Source organism: Meleagris gallopavo, chromosome 28 (assembly GCF_905368555.1).
Source record: "Meleagris gallopavo chromosome 28, MGAL_WU_HG_1.1, whole genome shotgun sequence".
NCBI classification, from domain to species: domain Eukaryota; kingdom Metazoa; phylum Chordata; class Aves; order Galliformes; family Phasianidae; genus Meleagris; species Meleagris gallopavo.
The window spans coordinates 2,016,040-2,038,883 of record NC_139431.1 but is presented as its reverse complement, the minus strand read 5'-3'; the positions used below and the strand labels follow the sequence as shown (position 1 = coordinate 2,038,883).

At 44.8% G+C, this 22,844-nt stretch overlaps 1 protein-coding gene and 1 long non-coding RNA gene across 4 annotated transcripts; one reads left to right on the top strand and one right to left on the bottom strand.

Moving 5' to 3' along the window:
• Positions 1-117: 117 nt before the first annotated feature.
• DSTYK (dual serine/threonine and tyrosine protein kinase) lies at positions 118-22,702 on the top strand. 3 transcript variants are annotated; one of them, XM_085210512.1, is made up of 13 exons: positions 118-499; positions 6,003-6,388; positions 11,485-12,148; positions 14,126-14,400; positions 14,747-14,830; positions 15,419-15,595; positions 15,839-15,968; positions 16,234-16,390; positions 16,915-17,047; positions 17,387-17,500; positions 17,974-18,088; positions 18,445-18,579; positions 19,582-22,702. In XM_085210512.1, the coding sequence occupies exons 1-13, from the start codon at positions 271-273 to the stop codon at positions 19,767-19,769; spliced, it is 2,787 nt and encodes a 928-aa protein (XP_085066638.1). In that variant the 5' UTR covers positions 118-270; the 3' UTR covers positions 19,770-22,702. The 3 variants fall into 3 exon arrangements, with proteins under 3 accessions (XP_085066638.1, XP_085066639.1, XP_019478794.1); XM_085210513.1 differs by lacking the exon at positions 118-499 and adding an exon at positions 2,369-2,478; XM_019623249.3 differs by lacking the exon at positions 118-499 and adding an exon at positions 5,691-5,779.
• LOC146542623 (uncharacterized) lies at positions 12,979-22,762 on the bottom strand. Its single transcript, XR_014879949.1, has 2 exons — positions 22,626-22,762; positions 12,979-13,315 (listed from the first exon to the last, which is right to left on the bottom strand). It is a non-coding gene; the product is annotated as an uncharacterized LOC146542623 (long non-coding RNA).
• Between the last annotated feature and the right edge of the window lie 82 nt (positions 22,763-22,844).

The following is a 22,844-nucleotide window of genomic DNA, read 5'->3' as shown; positions in this document are numbered from 1 at the left end:
CCCCGTTTGCCCCGCGGCGCTCCGATAAAGGTTCCGCGGTGCGCGCGGCGCCGGTTCGCTGAGGCGCTGCCCCGGAGGAGGAAAGCGGCGGCGGCGGCGGCGGGGGGTAGGGGAGGCGGGAGGGTGGGGGGGGGGTGGGAGAAGAGGAGAAGGAGGCTCGGCCGCCGTGGGGAGCGCAGTTCCCACCGGGAGGGGAGGACAGGCCGCAGCCTGGCGGGGCCGGAGTGTCCGCCGCGGTGGGGAGGGGAAAGCGGGACGGACCCGGAGGAGATGGAGGGCGAAGGAGCCCCTTCGTGGCGGGGTGGGTCCGGGGGGCTGATCCGAGAGCTGTGCCGTTCCTTCGGTCATTACAACCGGCACCTGGCGAGGCTGCAGCATAACCTGAGAGAGACCAAGAAGTTCTTCCGCGACGTTAAATATTCCCAAGGGAATCTTTTCGTTTCGGGGGTGGAGATCGGAGAGGGATCCACGAGCGGGGCCGGCGGAACGAGGGATGGAGGTAAGGGGGGAGGCCTCAAAGTGGGGCCTATTGGGTGGAGGGGGGGCAGAGTGGGGCATGGGGGGCGGATAGGGGGTTTAGAGGGGGAGGGGGGGATGGAGGAGGGGATAGAGGGGCATGGGGGGGAATAGGGGGCCTGGAGGGGAGGGGGCTTGGGGGAGGATGGTGAGAGGTTGGTTGGAATAGAATGGGAGAGAGGGGGAGAAGGGGGGGGGTGTTGGGGCCTTGGGGGTGGGATGTGGATGGTGAGGGACTGGTTGATGGGGTGGGCTGTGGGGTTGGAGGAGGTAGGTTGTGGTTTGCTGTTATGGGGTTGTGTTATGGCAGGGTTAAAGGAGCTGTGTGTGTGTCTATGTATGGAGATCTGGGTTGATGAGGATGGCTTGGATGACTGTATTGGTTTCTATAGCTCCCTGAGATGAGGTTGGAGTGAGGTGGGGATTGGCCTCTTCTTGCAGCAATCAGACAAGAGGTGGTGGCCTTATGTTGTGCCAGGTGGAGGTTCTCTTGGCTACTGACAGGAATTTTCGCTCTGAAAGAGTGGTCAGGCATTGGCATGGGCTGCCCAGGGAAGTGGAAGCCTGGAGGGGTTCAGAACTGTGAAGTTGTGGCGTTGAGGGATATGGATATGCAGGAATGGGTTGGAGGTGAGTTTGATCATCTTAGAGGCCTTTTCCAACCTTTATAATCCCATGGTTTGAGAAGGCTTATGGGCTGCAGCAGGCAGGTCAGGTGTGAGAGAGGGCTGGAAGGTGAGCTGGAGCCTGTGTGGGGTTGGAAGCTGTGGGGTGGGGGCCAGCAAGGTATATGTATATATATATAAATAAAAAGATCTTTATGCATTTCCAAATGGTTCATGAGTCATCTCTGTTGGCTACTTGTCCATGCTTGTCTTGTGCTTACCGTTCTTATTTGAAAGTGTTGTTGAGTTCTTCTGTTGGTCTGTGTCCAAAAAGAAAGTGTTCCATATGAACTTTTAGGCTAGAAGTGAGTAACTTGCTCAAAATTTATCTGATGTGTGTTTGCTGATATACCTTTCAGTGACTTTAAGGAAGGAGGAACTAGCTCGTTTTGCTCTTTCTGTTGGTCTCGGTGCTCTTTTAGTGGAGCTTTTAACAGGTGTTGTTCTTGTTTGGTTATTTCTTGTAAAATGATGCCAGCCCGATATCAATTGCATATTAAAAACCTGCTTGTAGAGCTTTGAAGATGTGTGTGCACTATTAATTGAATATTCCTGACGTGGGATACAGATTCCAACAGGTGTCCTGCCTGTTTCTGCCATGGAGTGCTTAAAACCTGGTTTTCCAGCACTAACCTTGACCTGGTTTGACTTTGCTATTGCATTTGTGTTACCAGCTGGCCTTCAAGTATCAGGACTGCAAGAAACGTAGACTGCTTTGGAACTTGCTCATGAGAACAGTAATGACAGTATAGGGTGTGGGTTCAGGATTTCGGATAACAGAGACTGTGTAACATCTACAACTCTTTGAAACCTAGGGCACTGATAGTGCTTATTGCCTTTGTGCGTGAGTAGTCAGCTCTGAATGGAGGTTTTTTTCTTGGAAGTTATAGTTAAGTTGTGTGCTTCCAGTACTCTCTGAAATGTGATGCTTTCTTTCTCTGGTAATAAATGTTTTTCCCTTTCTAACACAGGGAGATTATTTTAAGTGTCAGAGGGTTTGCAGGACTCAGTTTGCACAGACTTCAGAATCATTTTTCCTAGAATTTGCACTGCAAGAGGTTTCAAAGTGAAAGTAATGTTGACTAAACAGTTCTAAAGTCTTTTTGCAGTGCTGTGCAAAATGGTGGAGTGTGAAATAGGTAGGAAATGGGAAGTGAAATGGACAGGACGCTTGTTGCCTACAGCTGAAGGAGGAAAATAAACAGAGAAAGTAAACTGAGATGTCTTGGAAACAAAACAAATGTGTGAGGGTTTGCTTTTGAGACGCATGTGAAGCTGGTATAAGAGTTGGAGAAAGGTAAGTGCCCTTTGAATCAACAGAAATCAGCAAGCTAAAGCACAGCCTGGGCTGTGCTGTCTGAAGGCAGCCCCAGTGAACTGCCAGGCTGGGCTCTGCCTGCAGCTGAGCTGAGCAGCCAGGGCTGGGCAGTGAGAGGGGCAACTTGTCCCACTTGCTTCTGCTTCAGCAGGGTGACAGCAGTGTTTGTCAGGAGTGGATCATAGTGGTGCATATTAAGAAACAGCAACCCTGCCTCTGTACTGCTTGTCTTTTTCTTCATTCTGTGCTCGAAAGTAATACCACCTCTTTAACCCAAGAACTGAGTTTGTTCTGTGTGTATTTATTTCAGAAAGCAAACTGAACTGCACCTTTTGTAGAGATAACCACAGCACCCCCAGCATTCTGCTTGGCAGCACTGGTATCATCTTAACGTGTGCTTGTCAGGGAAAAGCCCTGGGCTTGGTGGCCTAAAGACTCCATGCATAGATGTGTTTTGGAGGGGGTGAATGCGTTATCCAAAGGTTTTTAGGAGAGTGTTTATCTGATGCTGTATTGACTGAGAGTATATAGGCTGGTTAAAATGTGACTTCTCCCCATGCTGCTGTGATCCTCAGGTTAGGGCTTGTATTGTGCTGGTGGATATGTAAACATAAGGTGAGCTTTAAGACCAGATAATGTATGGAGAGGAGAGGTGGTAGGGAAGCTGTTTGAGAAGAAACTCCTTGAATAGGTCAGGGAAGCTCTGGCCAATGTGCTTTGAGTTGAGCAGGAGGTGAAGCTCGCTGCTGCAGACCGTGGAGATGTGAACACTGTGAGATCTGTTTGCTGCCGTGGTCATTAGCTGCGTTTGGTCTGGAATTAACAGCACTGCTGATGGATGTGTGGTGGCTCATGTATGGGAGCGTGTTAATTGTAAATCTTGTCGTGGTCAAAGCATTCTGCAACGCATGGGCTGCCACGGAACTTGAGGAATTTGGAAGATGTCAGTGTCTGCAAGGAGTGCGAATGTGGCATCGGAACCACCACAAAGACAAATGAGTCTGGAGATACAGTAGGAGATGAATAACTGCTGAGGGCTTCTGCAGGCTTGGTAAATTCAACCTAAGCTTGTTTTGCCAAGAGTTGGTCTGAATTCTGTGCTGATTCCTGGTGAGAGATCTCCTTGTTTTTGGACAGGCCGCCTTTCATTGCAGGGAGCTGAATGGGATGCACGCGCTTAGGGAATCCCCTGCAGCCTTATTTTTGAAGTGCTTATCACATGTCTCCAAATGACACAGCTTCTGTCACAGACAGGAGATGCTCACATAGAGATGGGGAGCATGGCTGCATCTCCTCAGAGCATCCTAAATCTGTTTTTTTGTTAAGTCAGCACCACGAGAGGTTGTTTTTTTCCCCTATGTTAGTGCCACAACCTACTAGGTACACTATGAATCTCTTTACTTTAATGTCTTGCTTTCATAAGCAGAAATAGCAATAAGTTCTGTGCAATACAGAATCACAGACAATTGTTCCATGATTGCAGCTTGCTCCAAATTTGACATCTTAAAGCCTCTGAGGGTGACATAATGTTAAATATCACGCGTTCGTTGCTGATTCTGACCGTAGCAAACTTACTTGGTGAAGAAAACAGGGAGGTTGTGTGTGTGAAGAGAAGAATGATGTGATGTTTCTCCATTGTGTGCTGCACTAATTTCAGCTGAAATGATGGATTTCAATCATCTAATTGGCATTAGGTGCATGTAAATGCAGAGGCTGCCCAGAGCAAGGAGTGGGTGAAATCTGCCTGTTTTTCTAAAAACCAATGTAAGGAAGATTTAATGGCCAATCCAATTCCTCCTGATAGTGTTTTCGTGGTGCCTGAAGAGCAAACTTGAATCCCAGCTGAAATTTCAGTAGATGTAACTGGATCAAAGGAATCCTTATCCTGTAGATGAAGGCATAAATGTACTACGTGTGGGTTTTCTCTGACTTTTCTTTAATGCATTGCTTGATTGTGTCCTCTGGTCACTTGATTTGGTCGCTCTCCTCTGGTTGTGTGTATCAAAAGGCTTGTTTATCAGAGTTGCTTAGAGTCAGACTTCAACAAGTGATGCCTCCATAATCTTTTGTAGGATTTCCTTGTCATGTCAGAGCGTCCACTGTAGGGCCAGCTGGGCTGGTGTGGTCTCCAAGCTCTTGGTTTATGAGGCTCCTAATTTGGATTGTTAGGATGGAAAGGCATCAAAATGAGGTCCAGAATAACTGTTGGCTTTCATTTGGTTAGCCATATTGAGGAAGTATCTTGGTATATCAAAGCAACTTGCTTTCTGAGGGCTGGAGATGCTGAAACAATGTTGGGTGCCGGAACATGACTCACTGCAATTCTTTTAATAGCCCTGGTGAAACAGGACCTTCCCCTACAAAATCCCCGCTGGTGCTTCTGTGCTGTGCCATCTGAGCCCAACTTCATGCTCTTCTTGTTGCTTTGTCCAACCTCAGGGCGGTCATCCTTGTTGGTAGCTCTGAAATTTGGCCGTTGTGTTTAGGACTAAATTTGTTGTTGCATTTTTGGGTGCCATCTGCCTTCAGGTCTGGAAAAATGGGGCCTGCTCCTGATGGGTGGAGCATCAGCTGATGGGGACTCGTGAGACTGAAGGGCAGCAGATGGGGAATTTGTTTATATCCATTTCTTGGTACAACCAGAATTGTCCTGTTGCTATGTGCAGGGTAACACAAAGCTGCTTACACTTCAGCTTAGATGACTGAGCATGAGAAAAGCTGTGTTTAGTACTTCTAAAAGATTTCAGAAGCTGAATTCAATGGTGAGACTGTTTTCTCCAGCATTAATGTAGTAAGGCAAACGCGAGGAGTTACACCACCGTGGACTAAGAAATCAAACAGCTTGGTTAGTGGGCTGTTATAGGGATGCTTCCAATGGCAGATGGGGAAGGAGAGCAATTCCAGGGAGTTCTGGCTGCTCTGCAGAAGATGTTCAGCAGTTTCCTTTTACAGCAAAAGCATTGTTTATGAAATTGGTAAGAATATCTGGCAAGCTCTGCTGATTTAGTTCAGCTATATAGATGACTCCCTTTGGATGGAAAGGAAAGATGTGTATTGTTAGGTGCAGTCAGAGGAACAAATCTGTTGCTTAATGTGTTTTAGGCTGCAGTGTTCTATACTGCAGATGATAGTTCTTTGGTTGTCTCAGCCTTGACAACTGTTTCCTCTTAGCTTTTAGGATCTACCATCCATCTTCCACCACCCTGTTCAAGAGAGCTGTGTAAACTCCTCCTAGGGCAATAGCTGGGGAGAGCAGAGCAAACCTGTTTCATGACTTGCTGTAAGTCAAACTGCTGTGGACCTCCGTACTGACACAGTGAAAGTGCCAACTTGCTGATGGACGTGAAATTGCTCCAGGACATGAAAGCAAATGCTTGGTGCTATGTGGGTTTCTTAGCTGGCTGTGGGGCAATGATGTCTGAATGTTGGTGTTCAGCTGCCTGAGAGGTGTGAGCCTTACTGTTCAGTTGACCTGTTCTGACTCAGTTTGTACCCAATTTCAGGGCAGAACTTCATTTCCTTCCCTCGGCATGAGGAAGAACACCTCCAGCAGACTGTGAGTTGGCACCCTTGCCTCCTCATTCTTGGCCAGAACTGTAATGCCAAATGCCAGTTACTCAACATGCTGCTGGGTGAGAAGCTGCTGCCTACCACCAAAATCAGCAGTGAGGAGAACTGTAAGCGGCGGCGGATCCGTTTCACACATGGGACACAAACACGGGTTAGTCTGGCACTTCCTGAGCAATATGAACTGGTCCATATGATGGCAGCCCACCGAGGGCACTGGGACACCATCCCTGAGGAGGACTTAGAGATCCGTGGGGACAGTGAAGATCCTGCTCACCGCATAGCAGAGCTGGAGGTCGTGCTGCCCTACTCGCTGCTAAAGGTAACCGTGTGTCTGTGAAAATTGTCCTGCCTGAACATAAGATGCAGTAAAACTTCGTGATAAACCCATCAGTGGAAGTCAGTGATGTCAGTGGAAGCTGGAGGTGTTAGAAACAAGGAGGTGGGACACTGTTTGCAGTGCTGTCTGTCATTGCTTGTACCTCCCCTTGTCCCCTTCCCTAATGTTTCACTTACCCATAAGACGTGCTCCTGTCCTGGATGTGTTTGTTTGGTGCTCAGCAAAAAGATGAGAGTTGAACATCACGCCTTTTTATAGCTTCCATAAGCATTCTTTGAATTGCAAATCTTACACTGAGCTGTTTTTATTGCAGTGTAATATACGTGGAGCATTGTTCTGGCTATCAAACATCCATAGTAGATTATTTATTCTTAAATGTCAATTGCTTAAGTGCAAAGAATCAGATCTGTGTTCATGCAAGTAAGAGTGTAACTTTGTTGTTGAACAGTGATCTACCAAGGTAACTTTTTGCTGGGGGATCTGAATTAAGGCATCATTTTTGCTAGGCACAGAGTGGAGAGACTCAGACTGTTTTCCTCAGGCTGAGATGTTTTACAAACCCAGGCTGTGAAGCCTACCCTAATGGTGCCAACAAGGCAGCGCTGTGTTGTGGGATGTCTGTGGCCTCCCATACCCACTGAAAGAACAGAAGTGGTATTTGTAGACTGTACATGAGGCATCAGCACCTTCCTGAAGAGCACCGGATCAGCTGCTGCAAAGTAAATGCCTGTTCTGGATCTGCATGTGGAATCCTGCTTTGCTGTTGCATACAGAGTACTTTGTTTTACATTTATTTTGCTTGAGTATGTTTTTATGTGTCAGTTTAGCCATGCTGCACTTTACAACCCTCTCTACATTTACGTTTCTCATGTGAGTGACAAAGATCCCTCTGTCTGGCTTTGGTTATATTTAGGACTCTTAGATGAAAACAGCCACTCAGATTAATTTGAAAAGAGTTGGTGAAATAAAACCCTTTTCCAACAGCAGGAGAGGGAGGGTGAATCACAGCCAGCCTCAAGACTGAGTCAAAGGATTCCTTACATAAGTTTGAGGGGCTGAAAACAAGAACAAAAATATTTTTTAAGGCTGGTGGGAGGAGGTAGGTGTTTCAGCAGTGAGTTGGGCTGGGATAGTTCCCTATTAACTTAGTGGGGTCTGGTGTTCCAGAGAGAGGCTTGCCTCTTTCACCCCTCTAGCTAATGTGTATTTTCCAGGTCTGCCTAGCCTGCACTAAGACAACTGAGTTTAAAAAACAAAGCCAACAACCAGCACAGGAACAGCTAGCCAGGGCCACTGCTTCTGTGATTAGTGGATTTGATGTCTGCAATAGTAATGGATGAGGCTTTTTGGATATTATCCAAAACTGTGTCTGCAGAACTACTCTGAAAGAACTTCTGCTTTTTATTAGCTGTGAAATAAGACCAGTGGCCTAATAACGTTGGCATGCTTGACAATAACATGATATTCAGAACAGATCTTAAGAATTTAGCTTTGCACAGAAACTGGAATTTGGAGGATCTTGCCACCTTTTGGGCAAAGAGGAGGGAATTCAGTCTGAATTTTATCCCACCTGCTGTCTGGGATTCCTGGCTTATCATCTGTTGGCATTTTTTCCTTTCAGCAGCAGAATGCTTGTGTGCTTAATGATAGCCTTACATGCTCAGTGTTTGGATGTTGAGAACTTGCTGGTGTTTAAGGAAGTTTGCAGACCTTTTGCTGTGGGCTCATGCTGTTTCAGGAGATGAGGACGTTGTTTGTGTGCTGCATTCGGTTTTGACATTTGAAATCACATTCGTTCTGCATAACGGGGGCAATTATCTACCAGGAAAATATCACCAAGATCTGGGGAAAACACCACAGGATCTGTGCAGCTTCTCAGGCCTCAACATCCCTTATGAAAAGACTTAATTGTACAGGCTGGCTTGGGCACCTAGATTACATGCTGCTGTCTTGTGCATCCACTTAGTGCTGAATCATGGTGCAGATGCTTGCTAAATCCAATCTCATTAACCACTGCTATGGTAAAGAAAGGATATGTTATATGTAAGCTGAGTGTCCATATATAAATATGTACACACACACATTTTGGACTTTATGATAAATTGAATATGAATGTATGCTACTGTGCTACGAATGTAGCACCTTTGGTTTATTCTGCTTTATAATGTCTTGATACCCAGATGCTCTTCTGTTTTACTGAAGGATGTCTTCATCAAATCACAGAAAAAAGGGCTGAGGAGGAGAGAACTGAAAACTTCATTTCCTTGGGTTGTCTTCTGTGCAAATAGGTTTGTGAAGGTGGTTTTTCTGTAAGCGAGCAGGGAAGGAAAGCATGGGAAAGGTGCTCTGTTCCTTGGGGATCACTGTGTTCAGGAATGCATTTAGGTCATGGGGAATAATCCATCAGGCCAGACAGATTATTAGATTTACTGGAAGTAAACAGTTGGCTCTATCCCTAAATCTTATCAGTTGTGCCTAGAGGCCCAAACAGACTTCTCTGAAGTATTGGTTTTCATCTGGGTGGTGTGGCTGAATGAGAGGAGGGTAGCCAAGCTGAAAGCTTCCTTTTATGCCTTCATTTTGCTTTGTGCTTCGTTCTACTTTCAGTCTCAGGCTGGGAGGCTTTAGCCAGGGCTCAAAGGGAGAGAAGACATTTCAGCTGCTCTGACAAAGCTGGAAAATGAATAATGAAAAAAAAAAAAAATACAGGATGGTTTTGTGAACTGCAGCAGAAGAACTGAATTTGAGTTTTTGTTGCATTTCTTAAGGTACTGTAGCAATGATTCAGGTCATACTAATTGGTAGCTGTTAAAGTAGGAAAGAATGTGGTTACATAGCTATGGGGCTGTAATTTTAGAGCACAACCTGCTTAAAATTTGGAAGAATGTGCCCTGATCTCCTCCTTGAGAGCATTTTGGGCTGTGGCATTAAAACAGGAACACGAAAGGCTTCTGTGTTGGCTGAGTTCCTTCCGCACAGTCTTGGATTACTTCGGGGTGTGCTGAAGTGCTCATCTTCCTCTGTCCATTTCCACTGGAATAACTGAGGGCAGAAGATCCTGAATACATCAGCAGGAAGAAATTATTTTTTCCTCTTGTGGGATCTGTTCTCTGTTTCTAGTTTTGCTGGCTTAGCCATGCATCTTTTACAGGGGAAGAACGCTGCTGCTCAGACTTGTTGCATGTGTTTTTCTTGCAGGTTTTCTTGAGTTGCCTCTTCCAGCAAAGGTTTAAAAGAAAACCACCAAGAAAAAAGCCAAACCAAATTCAAAGTAAAACCTAAGGGTATATAAGCACCTCAGGTTAATAAAGAGGATGAGATTACCTCTCATGTGTAGTAAACGTGGTGTCTGTCAGACTGCAGTGATTCCCTGACTCTCCTTGGAAGGCAGAGCATTCAGGTGGGCTCAGCATGAGCACGTGGTGGCCTTCCCTCATCATCTGCTTGGTGTAGGAGCTGGGGTGAGAATCTGACTGGTTTTTGTTTTTATTTTGGGGAAATAGGAGGTGGTGGCCATCCTGGCATTGCAGGTCTGAGCCTGTAGATGTACACACAGGCTGTGATATTTCTCTGAAGGTGCTTTTTTTGCATTGCTGTTGACATCTGTACCTGTCGAATTATGCATTACGTGAAGAGGAATAGCTGCAAATCTGTGTACACTGAGTGCTGAGTAGGAAGCTGATGTTTAAAAAAGAGCCTTTTGGTTAAGAGAAACGTGAATGAAGTTACTTGACAGCAATCTCATGCCTACAGCTCTGTCAGAAGTGTTCACGAATGTGACCTCGTGAGAACCTGCTGAGGAATTTCAGGAATCCACTGTGAGTCACAGGTTGTCCCAGTGTGGAAGACTTGATCCCCAGTAGTATGAGGCTGCATGGGCACTAAGCTTCTGTAAGGCATTAATTTAATAATAATAATAAAAAAAAATGTTGCTAATGATCCTTGGAAAAGCCTGTGATGCCTCTATGGAAACAGAAGGCCCAGTTGCTCAGGCTGTGCTCTGCACTGTGTTGGTTTTCTGCCTGTCTCCTAGAGACAGCACTGGCTTCCTCCTTTGTTTGTGGCTGGCTGAGTCACGTCCTGGTGAGCATCATCCCGCTCTGCTCCAGCCCTGTGCTAGGCAGGTGTGAGCAGCCCAGAGCCCCATCCCCATAATGACTTCCTGTTATCACTGGGAGTAGGGGGGTAGACGTGGTCAGGTCGTTCATTTTGGTAACTCTGGTGGAGAAAAAACAATGGAGCAATTCTTAATTAGAGCCCGTTGTTGTGAGCTGGGAAGATGGCACTTCAGTTTGTCTCCAATTCCAAGCCTTCGACATTTCTTTCCTTATTAAGTCACACACACAAAATTCCAACAGTATTCTCGAATGCTTGCAGGTGTATGTGTTCTTCCTTTGAACTTTTTTAGTGAAATTAGTAAGAATGAGTGCCAGCATTCAAAGCACTAGAACTCTAGGCAGCATGGAAATAAACAAATGAAATCTCTTAGGTACTGGATAGATTTGAAGGATGTTATAAGCAAACTTATCACAGCCATCTGTTCCTCCTCCCCATCCTCCGGCTGCAAACTCTTTGCAATAGGTTGTTGTGCTGCCCTACTCCTGGCAGCAGTGGGTAGTGTAATGCTTCTTGCTGTTGGAAGCTATGTTGAAAACTGACAGCACAAATATCTCCTGGAAGAGCTGCAGATCACGTAAACATCAGTGGGAGGCTGAGAGCGTATTTACTGGGGGAGGCTGTTGCAAAATGGAAATGGCATACTCTAGGGAATAACTGCTATTCTGTGATAGTGGTTCCCTGGGAAACTTGTTGGAAGTTTTGTTCTGGATCAGGCTAAAATGCAGACACTGGTACACAGGGAGAGTTTTGGAGTCAGTGAGCATTGATTGATTCCAGACTGCATCCCTGCTGCTGTGCGCTCATTGGTATTACAGGTGGGCCTGAAGCTGTGTAAGCGTTCTAAAAGGTGCAAATGTTTCTGTTTTGCACTTTGTGAATGAATGACAGTGCATTCTTGCCTCGTTACTGCTAAAAAGGACCTGCACACAACTATCTTTTCTAACCTTCTTACTTGTCAGGAGGTGGATGTTGTGGTAGCGCCGTGTCGTGGATTCCAGTCTGCTGAAGCCACCCTGGGAGAGTACATGAACCAGGTCTTGCTTGTTGTCATCTTTGCCATCAGCGAGGCTGAACTTTCTTCATCAGATGAGAACGAACTGCGTGAAATCAAAGAGAAATTCTCTTTGCCCATTTTCTTCTTCAAGGTGCCAGAGTCAGGAGTTGAGCTGATCTCTCCGAAAAAAACTGATAACGAAAAATCCTCTCTTTGCTGCCAGCTGATGGACTTGGAGTACCTGAGCACCAACCACTGCAGCTGCGGGGCACCCAGCCCTGATGCTGATGCCCAAAGCATGCTGGTGGAGCAGCTGGAAAAGCTCCGTCTCCTAAGCACTTTTTCCAGGCAGGTGCTGCAGAGGCATCTCGTGGAAGCAGCCACCAGTTTAAATGAGGTTCACTGCCGTTGCCTCAACATCTTCATCAACCAGGCTTTCGACATGCAGCGGGACCTGCAGATCACCCCCAAGAGGCTGGAGTACACCCGCAGGAAGGAGAACGAGCTCTATGAGTCTCTGATGAACATTGCCAACCGAAAGCAGGAGGAGATGAAGGACATGATCATAGAGACTCTTAGCAGTATGAAAGAAGAGCTCTTGGAAGATGCTGCTAATATGGAATTCAAAGGTAAACTGCTGGCAGGAGAGCGATTGGAACAAAGAGGTTGGGGATGTTAATCAGAGTAACAGAGCGATGGATAACAGTTGCTATCTCCTATGGGATAACTGATAAGAGTCTAGACTTTGCAAGCCAATTCAGACCTAGCACACAAAGGATTTATTTCTGTAGTATCTCCTGAGTAGAAAGCACTGCTCTCAAATTTGAGGCTTGAAAATATTAAGTTTTATATTTCTTAAGAATTGGGCACTTTTTTTCCATTCTAGCTTGCTGGGCAGGATATTTTATTTGCTTTAATTCCCTGTTCTGCAGAAGAAGAAAATGTCTCAGCTTCATTTCAGGTGTGTTGGGACTTGGGAATAGGTCTGTCCTAAGATAAAAAGCTGAATTTTAACATTGAAGACTTGATTTTTTTTTTTTTGTTGTTGTTTTTGCTTGATTTCTTTGAGAGATCTGCATTACACTTTGGAGTATAGAACCTCCTAAAATGAAACCCTTTCAAATAGGTAAGGTTTTCCTTCGAAAACTTGAATGTACTGTTCTCCTGAGGCTGTACTTGGCCTTTGGTGTGTGCTTTTGGGAAATGTGGGAATTCTCACTGCATCTTACAGTGCCAGAGTCTCCAAGAAAAGGAAAACAAGCTGGGAGAACACAGATCTGTGTAAGCTGTGTGAGGGGTGAGGTGCTATCCAAACCTTGTCTCCAGGTATACAGGGCTTGTCATAGACTTCAAAGGAACAATTTGTACACTGATGCTCTGCAGCTTTTTTCTCCTCTGCTTAGAAACAGAGGCTTAATATATCATTTCTCTTGAAAGGAAAAGCAGTTCACTGGGCTGATAAGGCAAAATATTTTTTACTCCAAGTCAAAAATAACTCTGGGCTACTGATGTAGAATTGCAGTGATCTGGTGAGATGTGAGAGTCCAAAACTCCAGATAACTTTGACTTATTTTCTTTGAATTTCAAACTGGAATGTTGTGTCTGGGAGAAAGAGGAGAAATGAAGAATTGTTTATGCTGCGGGTTAGGATGTGGATATTTGTGCTTCTGGAGGTGGGAAATGGATAAGATCTTCCCTGTTTGTTGAAATGTTTGCCTTGCAGCACTCGAGTGAAAATGTCCTCCTCAAAGAGCTTGAAGAGCTTGTTCTGGCTGCAGCATGAGGTTATTTGCATTCTGGGAAAAAAAAAAAAAAAGGCATGTGCTAAATGTACAGTTGTTAATTCTCTCTGTTTAATGATGCTGTTACTCCACGGACGGGCAAAAATCATTTCTGGTATTCTGTTTGTCCCATTGGAAGAGATACCCACTTACACAGAGTTGAAGCACAGCACAAGAAACCACTGGCTTCCTTGTTTATATACACAAATAACAATGGTATTCACTTAAGAGTGAAGCATCTTGCTGGCTCTCAGTATTTGCAGTGATATCTTAGAAGGAGGATGGTGTTATTTGAGGAGCTAATGCCATCTGCTGATCACTGATTGGTTTTTAGTCGAGGCTGTTGGCCAAAATCCAGAGACAAATCTTCCACTCCTGATAGTAATGTAATACTCTTTGGCCTGGTTACAGTACACTGTATGTGATTGCTCTGTATTTGTTTAAAAATACAAAGAGTTGATCAACCTTTTCAAGGTTAGAGGAGAAAAAACATCACGTAACCACCATCACTTTCTCACATCTAATGTCCAGCAGTGCTTCTTGCTTGCAGAGTGGCTTGGAAGAGTCTCCTGACTTGTACTTCTCTGTTTCTTTGTCTCTCTTAAAATGCTACTGGCTTCAGGTTACTTTATGTGGGTCGGAAGCAAATGATGCACCTCTGTAGGAACAGAACAGTGGAAAAAAGTACCTTTGGAGCAGAAGCTGCCTGGAGTGGTGTTGTGCTGTAGCTCTTCTGCAAAGCATTCGCAGCTGCTCTTTGTAGCCCTTGTTGCAATGGTGATATGCTGAGTACAGAAGATGCCTCTTTTTTTTTCTTCCATGCAGATATCATAATTCCTGAGAATGGGGAACCTGTGAGCTCCAAGGACATCAAGTGTTGTATTAAACAAATTCAGGAACTGATTATTTCTCGCTTAAACCAAGCAGTTGCCAACAAGTTAATTAGTTCAGTGGACTATCTGCGAGAGAGCTTTGTAGGGACTCTGGAGAGATGCCTGAAGAGCCTGGAGGAGTCCTGGGAGGTTTCAGTACACCCTGCGAGGAGTTTGGAGAAGTCAAAGGATGTTTCTGTACACATCACAAGCAATTATCTCAAGCAGGTACGGTGGCTCAGCTGGCAAATAGAACACTGGGATGTCCTGGTTTCTTTTACTCTGACACTGCAAGGGTGGAAGGGAGGAAATGGAGAGGTGGGAAGAGCAGAGCTTTGAGGCACCAGGTGGAGTCTGGTTATTAAGGGAGGTGCTAAAACTTGGTTCTTAAACTGTCACTTGCAGGCCTAGCACTTACCCTTCCTAAATCTCTATGAAGTGATTAACTTGCAGTCCAGAAACACTTATGAGCTTAATAAAAAATTAACGATTTGAATCAAGTGAATTTCATCCTTTATTTTCTCATTTTACTGTGAGCACAGCTTGCGAAGTTCATCTTTCCCCTGCTTTCCAGATACTGAATGCAGCCTATCATGTTGAAGTCACATTCCACTCTGGCTCAACGGTAACCAGGATGCTGTGGGAACAGATCAAACAGGTTTGGGCATCTCTATTACTCTTAGTAGGCGTCATTGTGTAGTGAGATGTTTTTTAGAGCAAAATACTTGAATATGCCTGGCTGCCCTCTAAATTTAGATTCTGGGCATTGGAAAGCTACTGCTTTCTCTCTACACTGTGAGTTTATTCCTGGGAATGCTAATATTTAATGTAAAGCAAATGCCTCTTTAATATTGTTTCCTTCTGTTCTGAAACAGCAAAGGAATGAAGAATATTTTGAAACATTTGCTGTTCGTATTTTAGATAATTGCCTTGATTTTTTTTTTTCTTGTGTTTCCCGTTTGTTTTGCGAAGTCTTGATTCAGTTCAGTTCACTGTTCTCTATCTAAGCAAGCTGGACTGCCTTGGGTCTTTTAGATTTGTCTTAAAGCATGCATGCTTCACAAGTCTCTGCTCTAATAGCTGTTGGTGACCTGTACTGCCTTCTCTCTCTTGAGTTCCTTGTATGGTGACTGGGAGGAATGTGAGTTTTTCCCAAATAGTTGCAGTGTGGACTGAATGGTAACAAACCTCCAGATTTGTTTTGCTTATTTCTGTTTCTTTTTTTTTTTTCTTTTCTTTTTACTAGATAATCCAGCGGATTACATGGGTCAGCCCACCTGCCATCACCAGTGACTGGAAGAGGAAAGTTGCTCAGGATGCTATTGAGAGCCTCAGTGCATCCAAGTTAGCCAAGAGCATTTGCAGCCAGTTCAGGACCAGGCTAAACAGTTCCCATGAGGCTTTTGCAGCTTCCCTGCGGCAGGTGAGGATGAGGAGATGTTAAGGAGAGCTTTCCAAGGGTGGCAATGCATAAAACAAGAAGATTTTTAATTGTTAAAAGAGTAATTTGTGCAGTTAGTGCTGCTGTTGTGAAGGTGGTAGAGCTGATGTGTCTCCTAATACAAGATCCTATTTTCAGAGATGCTTTAAGGAGGATCCTCGATCTTGTTACACTGAGGGCTTTAGATCAGGCAGGATGACAGTGCATGTGTGATATCTCTTGCAGTTAGAAGATGGCCATTCTGGCAGGCTGGAGAAAACAGAAGACCTGTGGCTGAAGGTGAGGAAGGATCACGCCCCTCGGCTGGCACGACTGTCGTTGGAGAGCAGGTCCCTCCAGGATGTGCTGTTGCATGGTGAGCAATGCTTGATGTTCTGCATTCTGTTCTGTGCCTTCCTACTTCTGAAGCAGTCAGTGGGTGGAAAGGGGTGGGAGGCATGTTCTGCTTTGCACTGAACTGCTTCAGTGAGCCTCCATCTGACATGTACTGAGTACCTTGAATCGTGCAGCTCCTAGCCTGCGGAAAGCTCTGGCTTGCCAGCCTGAGAGCATGCTTTGTATGTAGTAGGAAGGAGTAAACATGCTTTGATTTCTGATTAAAAGGATATTATGCCTTTCAGGCAAACCAAAGTTGGGCCGTGAGCTGGGCCGAGGACAGTATGGCGTGGTCTATCTTTGTGACAGCTGGGGAGGGCATTTCCCCTGTGCACTGAAATCTGTTGTTCCTCCAGATGAGAAGCACTGGAATGACCTTGCACTTGAGTTTCACTATATGAGGTATGTTTCACGAGTGTTTTTCTCATTCCGTATTCCAGTTGTCCTTAAATACACTGCTACAAACGACCACTATTTGCATAGGCAGAATCTTGTTTGCTATTTTTCTACTTTGCACTCAGTGCGTTGACCTCGTGAAATGCTAAGCTGCAGTTTCTAGCAGATGCAAGACAGCTTTTCAGGGTCTGTGCAAAAATGTGACAGGCACAGAATGGTGGGCAGGCAAGCTCTTTCCTGTCTTAATCTGATTCCCTGGTGTCTGCACTGTTCAAGTGCTCGCTGATTTTCAGTTAATTAGAATTAATGGAGGCTGATAGCAAGCAGTTCTTCCTTCCCTGATTCCTGGTGTTGAATCAGTCCTTCTTTTCCAGTCTTTGTCCTCTCTGAGGTAACTGTCCTGCTGTATCTTACTTCTGTAGTACTGAAGCTACAGCTATTGGTCACTTTTCCTTTAGAAGGTGAGGTTTGGCCTGGGGTGGGGGGAAGGATGGAAGGATGATCACCTTTCTGTGCTCAACTTCCTCTAGGTCTCTGCAGTCACACGAGCGGCTCGTGCATCTCCATGGCTCTGTGATAGATTATGGCTATGGAGGAGGTTCCAGCATTGCTGTCCTACTGATAATGGAACGGTTGCACAGAGACCTCTATACAGGACTAAAGGTAACAGCAGCCTGTATTTGTGTATGCCTTTTTATGTATACACTTATAGGAGTGTGATGTGGCTACAGTAACATCCTTACTGGTGTTCAGGGGGTGGTAAACAAGACTGCTGGTTCTCAGCCTGGTATAAGTATTGCCTTGGGAAAGTAGTAACAGTAGCTCTGTTATTTCTGTTGCTGGAATTCTTTTTTCTTTTTTCTTTTTTTTTCTTTTTTTTTTTTTTTTTCAAGAGGATGATCTTGGAAGAGTTGGAAGAATTGAATTTCAGTATTTTCTTGGTAAATAAGAGTAAGCATAACTTCCTCTTGTAGGAACCAAGTCTGTGTGTTTATTCTGCAGGCTGGGCTAGAATTAGAAACACGATTACAGATTGCCTTGGATGTGGTTGAAGGAATCCGTTATCTTCACAGTCAGGGACTTGTGCACCGGGATATCAAACTTAAGAATGTCTTGGTAAGGAAAACTTTTGTGTCTGACTAATTCCAAAGTCTTTTTGGACTCCCTTTAAGCAGGAGGGGAAGCGTGCTATAAATGCCATAGCTTACTTCATACAGAATCTTTTAACTTGTGATGTCATTAGCAACATCTGGCCTTGCAGCAGGGCTTCCCTAACTCTGTTTCATTCCGTATATGGGTAAGAGAGTGGTGGAGTCTCACTTCTTGAAGGTACAGAGCATGAGCTAGCAGTAGGACTTTCATTTCTTATCCTTATTAAACCCAAACCACACCCTGTAGAAGACAAGTGAAGGCGTGTTTTGTTGCTGATCTTATTTAGGTAATGTTCATGAGCAGCCAAGCAATCAGGGAAGCCTCCTTGAGAACAAATGTTCAATCCTTCAAACACCAATCAAAACCATAATAACAAAAAGCAGTAATAAAACTGAGAACTGTGATGGTCAGCTGTCTGTGTGTGAATTCCTCTACAGCTTGACAAAAAGAATCGAGCCAAAATCACTGACTTGGGGTTCTGCAAACCAGAAGCCATGATGTCTGGCAGTATTGTAGGCACACCTATTCACATGGCTCCCGAACTGTTTACAGGTATGCTTGCTGAATCCACTGCTGTCTCACTCTGGCTTGAATTTTGAAAGCCGTTATGCTAAATTAATCTATCAACTTTCTCATGAAGGGAAAAATAATAAATTAAAAAAATACATGTATATCAGAGGACTGCATGCTTACAATGCATCGTATGTGTTGGGTTTTGTGCATCTCAAATCTTTGCTTACATGAAAGAGGGGAGAACTGTCTGATTCAGAAACTTGACTGAAATGGCTGAAACTCATGTAATTGGAAAGTGAAGTTGCATTTAATTTGGAAAATATTATTCAGGTGGTTCTCACTACTTACACTGAAGTACTTGTTTGCCCTGCTGATGAAATATATTTTTGTCCCAGGAAAATACGATAACTCAGTGGATGTTTATGCATTTGGCATTCTGTTTTGGTACATTTGTTCGGGACACGTGAAGTTGCCAGAGGCTTTTGAGAGATGTGCAAGCAAAGATCACCTTTGGAACAACGTTAGAAGAGGTATGAGTGGCTTATGTTGAACTCTGGGTGATGTTTTGTGCTTGTGTAAGATTTGAGAGATGAGGAAATAATTTTTATCCTCTCGTAACCGAAAGGTAAGGATGCAGGTTGTGTTGTCACTGACTGCTTAAAGACTGACATTTGTCTAATTAAACTTGGACATTTTCTACTGAAAATCTAACAGAAATCAGCAGGGATTTAGTTATGACACTGTGGCAAGAAGGTGGTTGTGCTAACTAACAAACCATGTAAACCCTGTACAATATTTATGATGTCAGCTGGATGCCAGAATTAGCCAACCACAGCATGATCCCTTAAAGAATGCTTAATCTCTTGCAATTTCTGGAGGCCTTGGTGGTCTGTACATTCACATGTTGGATATGCAGCATGCTGGGAAAGGTGTCATAGGGTTGGATGTTATGTGAAAGATTGGCAGCTGTTTCCCAAAATCTAAACTTACTCTCACTTATGCCTCTGTAGGTTTAGCACAGAACTGTATTTTGTGGTGGCTTCACCCTTAATGCTGCATCACAGGATCAGGATGTTGTACTACTTTGTGTCCTGAGTTGCTGTCCATATAATCTCTGCCCTTCTCATGTGAAAAAGATTAATTCAGATGAGTGAGATTTGTATTTGGTCAAAAGGCTACACTCACTGCTGCTTCTCAAGAACTTGCTCTCCAAAATACCATCAAGAGTGTATTTGGGGGGTGATGGGAAGGACAAATTTCTTTTTGTTGGGGAGATTAATTTCAGTCACAAAGAGGAGGCTGCAGTGAAGTCAAACACATTGGCCATCCTCTAGAAGGGTGTGGGCTCCTGATTGACTTCAGCAATGCTCCCAGAGCTGACTCAGGAGTCCTGCTGCAGTATAAACCTTTATCAGTAGCATGAAACTCTAAACGGTCCGCTTTGGTCACTTCAACCTGCACCAAAGTAATGGACATCAGACAGAGGTGCTGCCCTGTGTGATGGTGACTGGGGGTCCCTTTCTGTTTCCCAGGAGTTCGTCCAGAGCGCCTTCCTGTGTTTGATGAGGAATGCTGGCAGCTGATGGAAGCCTGTTGGGATGGAGATTCCTCCCAGCGCCCTCTCTTGGGGATTGTCCAACCTATGCTGCAGGGGATCATGGACAGGCTCTGCAAGTCGAGCTCTGAGCACCCAAATAAAGGGTTGGATGACTCTACTTGAAAAGGAAGCGCAGAAGAATTTTTAATTGTGGGAGAATTCTGAACCCCTAACTCTGCAGATGGCTTCTTCAGATGCAGCTCTTTGTGGCTAACATGAGTGGGACAGGTAATAGCAACCAGAAAGATTGCTCGTAGAGTTGAGACCTTGGGGATGTTCCATCTTGAGCAGCAGCCAGAGACATTTCCCCAGCACACCCCACTGATGCTAGTTTCCCTGCTGCAGCTTTTATTATGGAGTTGTGCGAGTATGATGGAAAAAAAAAAAATCCACTCCCCTGAACTGAAAGGGATTTTTGCCAATCCCACGCAAACACCAATCAAACAAAAGCATCTTGTGTGTTTGGGTAGCATCTGTGTTGCTAGGAATTGATTGTGACAGTCTTTACTGAGTAAAGTAACACCTCTCTTCCCCATGAACTGATGGTCCTCGGTGGCCTTCAGTCCACACATAACTCTATCCCAATCACTTAGAGATTGGCACCAATTAGAGTGCAGTCAGAGGAAAGAGAAAGTAGAGGCTTTAGGCTAGAAGGTGTTCAGAAGCTAAGAGGATCTGTATCTGTATTAGCTTCGTGCAACACTCCAAATGTTTACATTGACAGGAGCAAAGCTTCCGTGTTTTACCTAAGGGGGATTATCTACTGTTCCACTGCAGTTAAAAGACCCCAAGTCATAAGCTATTTATCTCTTATGTACCCTTCACCTCTTAGTTGTGTAAACAAACTCTTTTCTGGTAGTTTTGGTTCATAATAGTTATCTGAATGTCTGAAGAAACCTGACTTTTCCTTTCACAGTCTTTTGGGAAAATGGAAGACTGCTCAGATTACATGGCACAGAATCTTAAAAGTCCTTACATCTAATGACTGTCCGTGGGGAAAATGCCAATTCATTTTAATTACATTTGGGGTTTGAATTAGTTGTGATGGCAAAGACAGTTTTAAATTGTACCAACTATGACAGACTTCTTTTTTTTTTTTTTTTTAAAAAAAAAAAGGTTTCTTCAGCTTTTATATAATTTCACGTGCTTGGTGAGAACATAGTCAAGGGAAAACAGGTCATGCACTCTTCCTCAGTAGCTTTTGTGTGTCCATTCATCTGATTGCTTCACTCTGTGATCTCCAATTTGGCTCTGGTGCCCTCATGAAGTGGCTTACTCTCGAATGTTCTTGCCCTGTGTCTTCTGCATTTCTGGGCAATAAACCTGTGGGGTGGATGCTGAGATAGAAACTGCACCTTGTTTACTACATGAGGAAATAGAGTGGGCAAGTTCTCACTAAGCTCTCACTAAATTTCCAGTTCTTCCCAGCTGCAGGGGATGGGCACCCAATGGCTTTGTTTCCCAGGGAAGCTGGCATAGTGCATCCAGAACTGTAGGCACGTGGAATTACTGCACCTCGTTGCTGGAATTTATTGGCTAATACATAACAAAACTACAACTGATAATCTGCTTGTTAAACAGCTTGAGCAAAGGAAAGGGATACGTAATCCTGCAGTAGTAGTTTAGTTTAACTCTTTCCTTCTTTGTGCAATAGACAGACTTAATGCTTTTTTATATTTAAAAAAAAAAAACCTTTTTTTGTTTTTTTTTTTTAACTTGCCTGCACATATTATAAGCATTTTCCAGTCTGTGATGGCATTAACAATGTGGCTCTATTCAGACACATCTATGGCTGCTCCAGCTGAAGGTGCAGCAGCCAAAACTGCATCTGCAGAAGAACAAATGCTTTTCCAAAGTAGAATTGCTGGGCATCACCCTGCCCTGGTGCACGTTCATGCCACCCATGACACTAATAGTATTAACTCCTTTACTGTGCGTGGTGGTTATAACCTTATTTAAAACAAGGAGAGTCAAGGTCAGTCTCTTGCAATTAATAGATATAACTTGTGTAAATAAATGTATGAATAAAACTTAAATCTCTGTATATGCAATTCCAGAAACTTCTTGTATAGCTTTCCCCACATGGCCATTCCCAGACACTCCTCTGCTGCCTTTTCTTTGTTCTTTGCAGCTCCTTTGTCTTGTTTCCATTTAGTACGTTTTCATGCATGTGCAGCATCACAGCTCAGCAGGTTTTCCCAAACTTTGCACTGCTTTCTCTGCACTTTTTCCCATTGACTATGAAGTTCTTGCTGAGAGGAGAGCTTTCACAATTGATCTTTAAAATGTCTTCCCCCTCCCCCCACTCTTTTTTTAAGAGTAAGGTGACCGAGACTAATAGGAACTGCATTAAAAGATCCTGCTACCTGTAACCACTGCCACCTGTGTGGGACGGCATGCTCAGATCAGGAGTTGCCATCCCACACCCTAACACCTTTCCTGGAGCTCCGTCCTGCTCCAAGGGGAGCTCAGCTGTAGGATTTTAGATGCAAGCTTTCTTTGCACAAGTCAGGAGTTTACCTGTTCATAGGGACCCGTAGGAGGCAGCAGCGGAGCTGCAAGGTGCAAGAACACAGTGCCAGGTGCTGAGCCTTGCTCTGCCAGCACTCAGCCTTCACTTGCAAACACTACGGAGGAAAAGGAGCTGGGAGCAAAGGCTGAGGATGGCACAGGGCTGAACGGCCAAAGCCCTTCATTCAGAGGTTCCTCCTGACACTAAAAGGCTGCGGATCTGCTCCCTCCCAGCCCACGTTACGGACAGCCCGTGGCTTTCAGCTCTGAAGCAGCAAGCAAATAGGAATGTTGTAGACCCCGTGTATTTTGTATCGCTTTTCTATGTTACAGTGCTCTGTATTACGGCGTTATAACAAAATGTAACGAGCTTACCGGGCGCCTAAGAGGAAAAAGAAAAAAAAAAAGTGCAATAACCGGAATCGTCTGCCCTGAATCGTTGTATTTTTACTTTGTTTTTGTACTAACCGTGTTTCCGTGCTCTAAGAGACGCGACCGTGAGTTCAGCCCTCAGCGCCGCTCTCAATAAACCGCTGGGTCCGCAATTTCTGTCCGTTCCTTTCGCGTCCCGGAACTCCGCGGTGCGGACGCGGCGTCCGCCCGGACCTTCCGTGTGCGCACGCGCGGGGCTGCCCGCCGAACTGCCTGAACGCCGCCGCGCCGCCCGCCTGAAAGCACCGAAAGACG

Excerpts from the sequence above, each read along its gene's own strand:
- DSTYK (XM_085210512.1), top strand. The coding sequence starts at position 271 with ATGGAGGGCGAAGGAGCCCCTTCGTGGCGGGGTGGGTCCGGGGGGCTG. Across the intron at positions 17,048-17,386 it reads ACCTCTATACAGGACTAAAG|GCTGGGCTAGAATTAGAAAC; the intron begins GTAACAGCAGCC and ends TTTATTCTGCAG. Across the intron at positions 18,089-18,444 it reads GGCTCCCGAACTGTTTACAG|GAAAATACGATAACTCAGTG; the intron begins GTATGCTTGCTG and ends TTTTTGTCCCAG.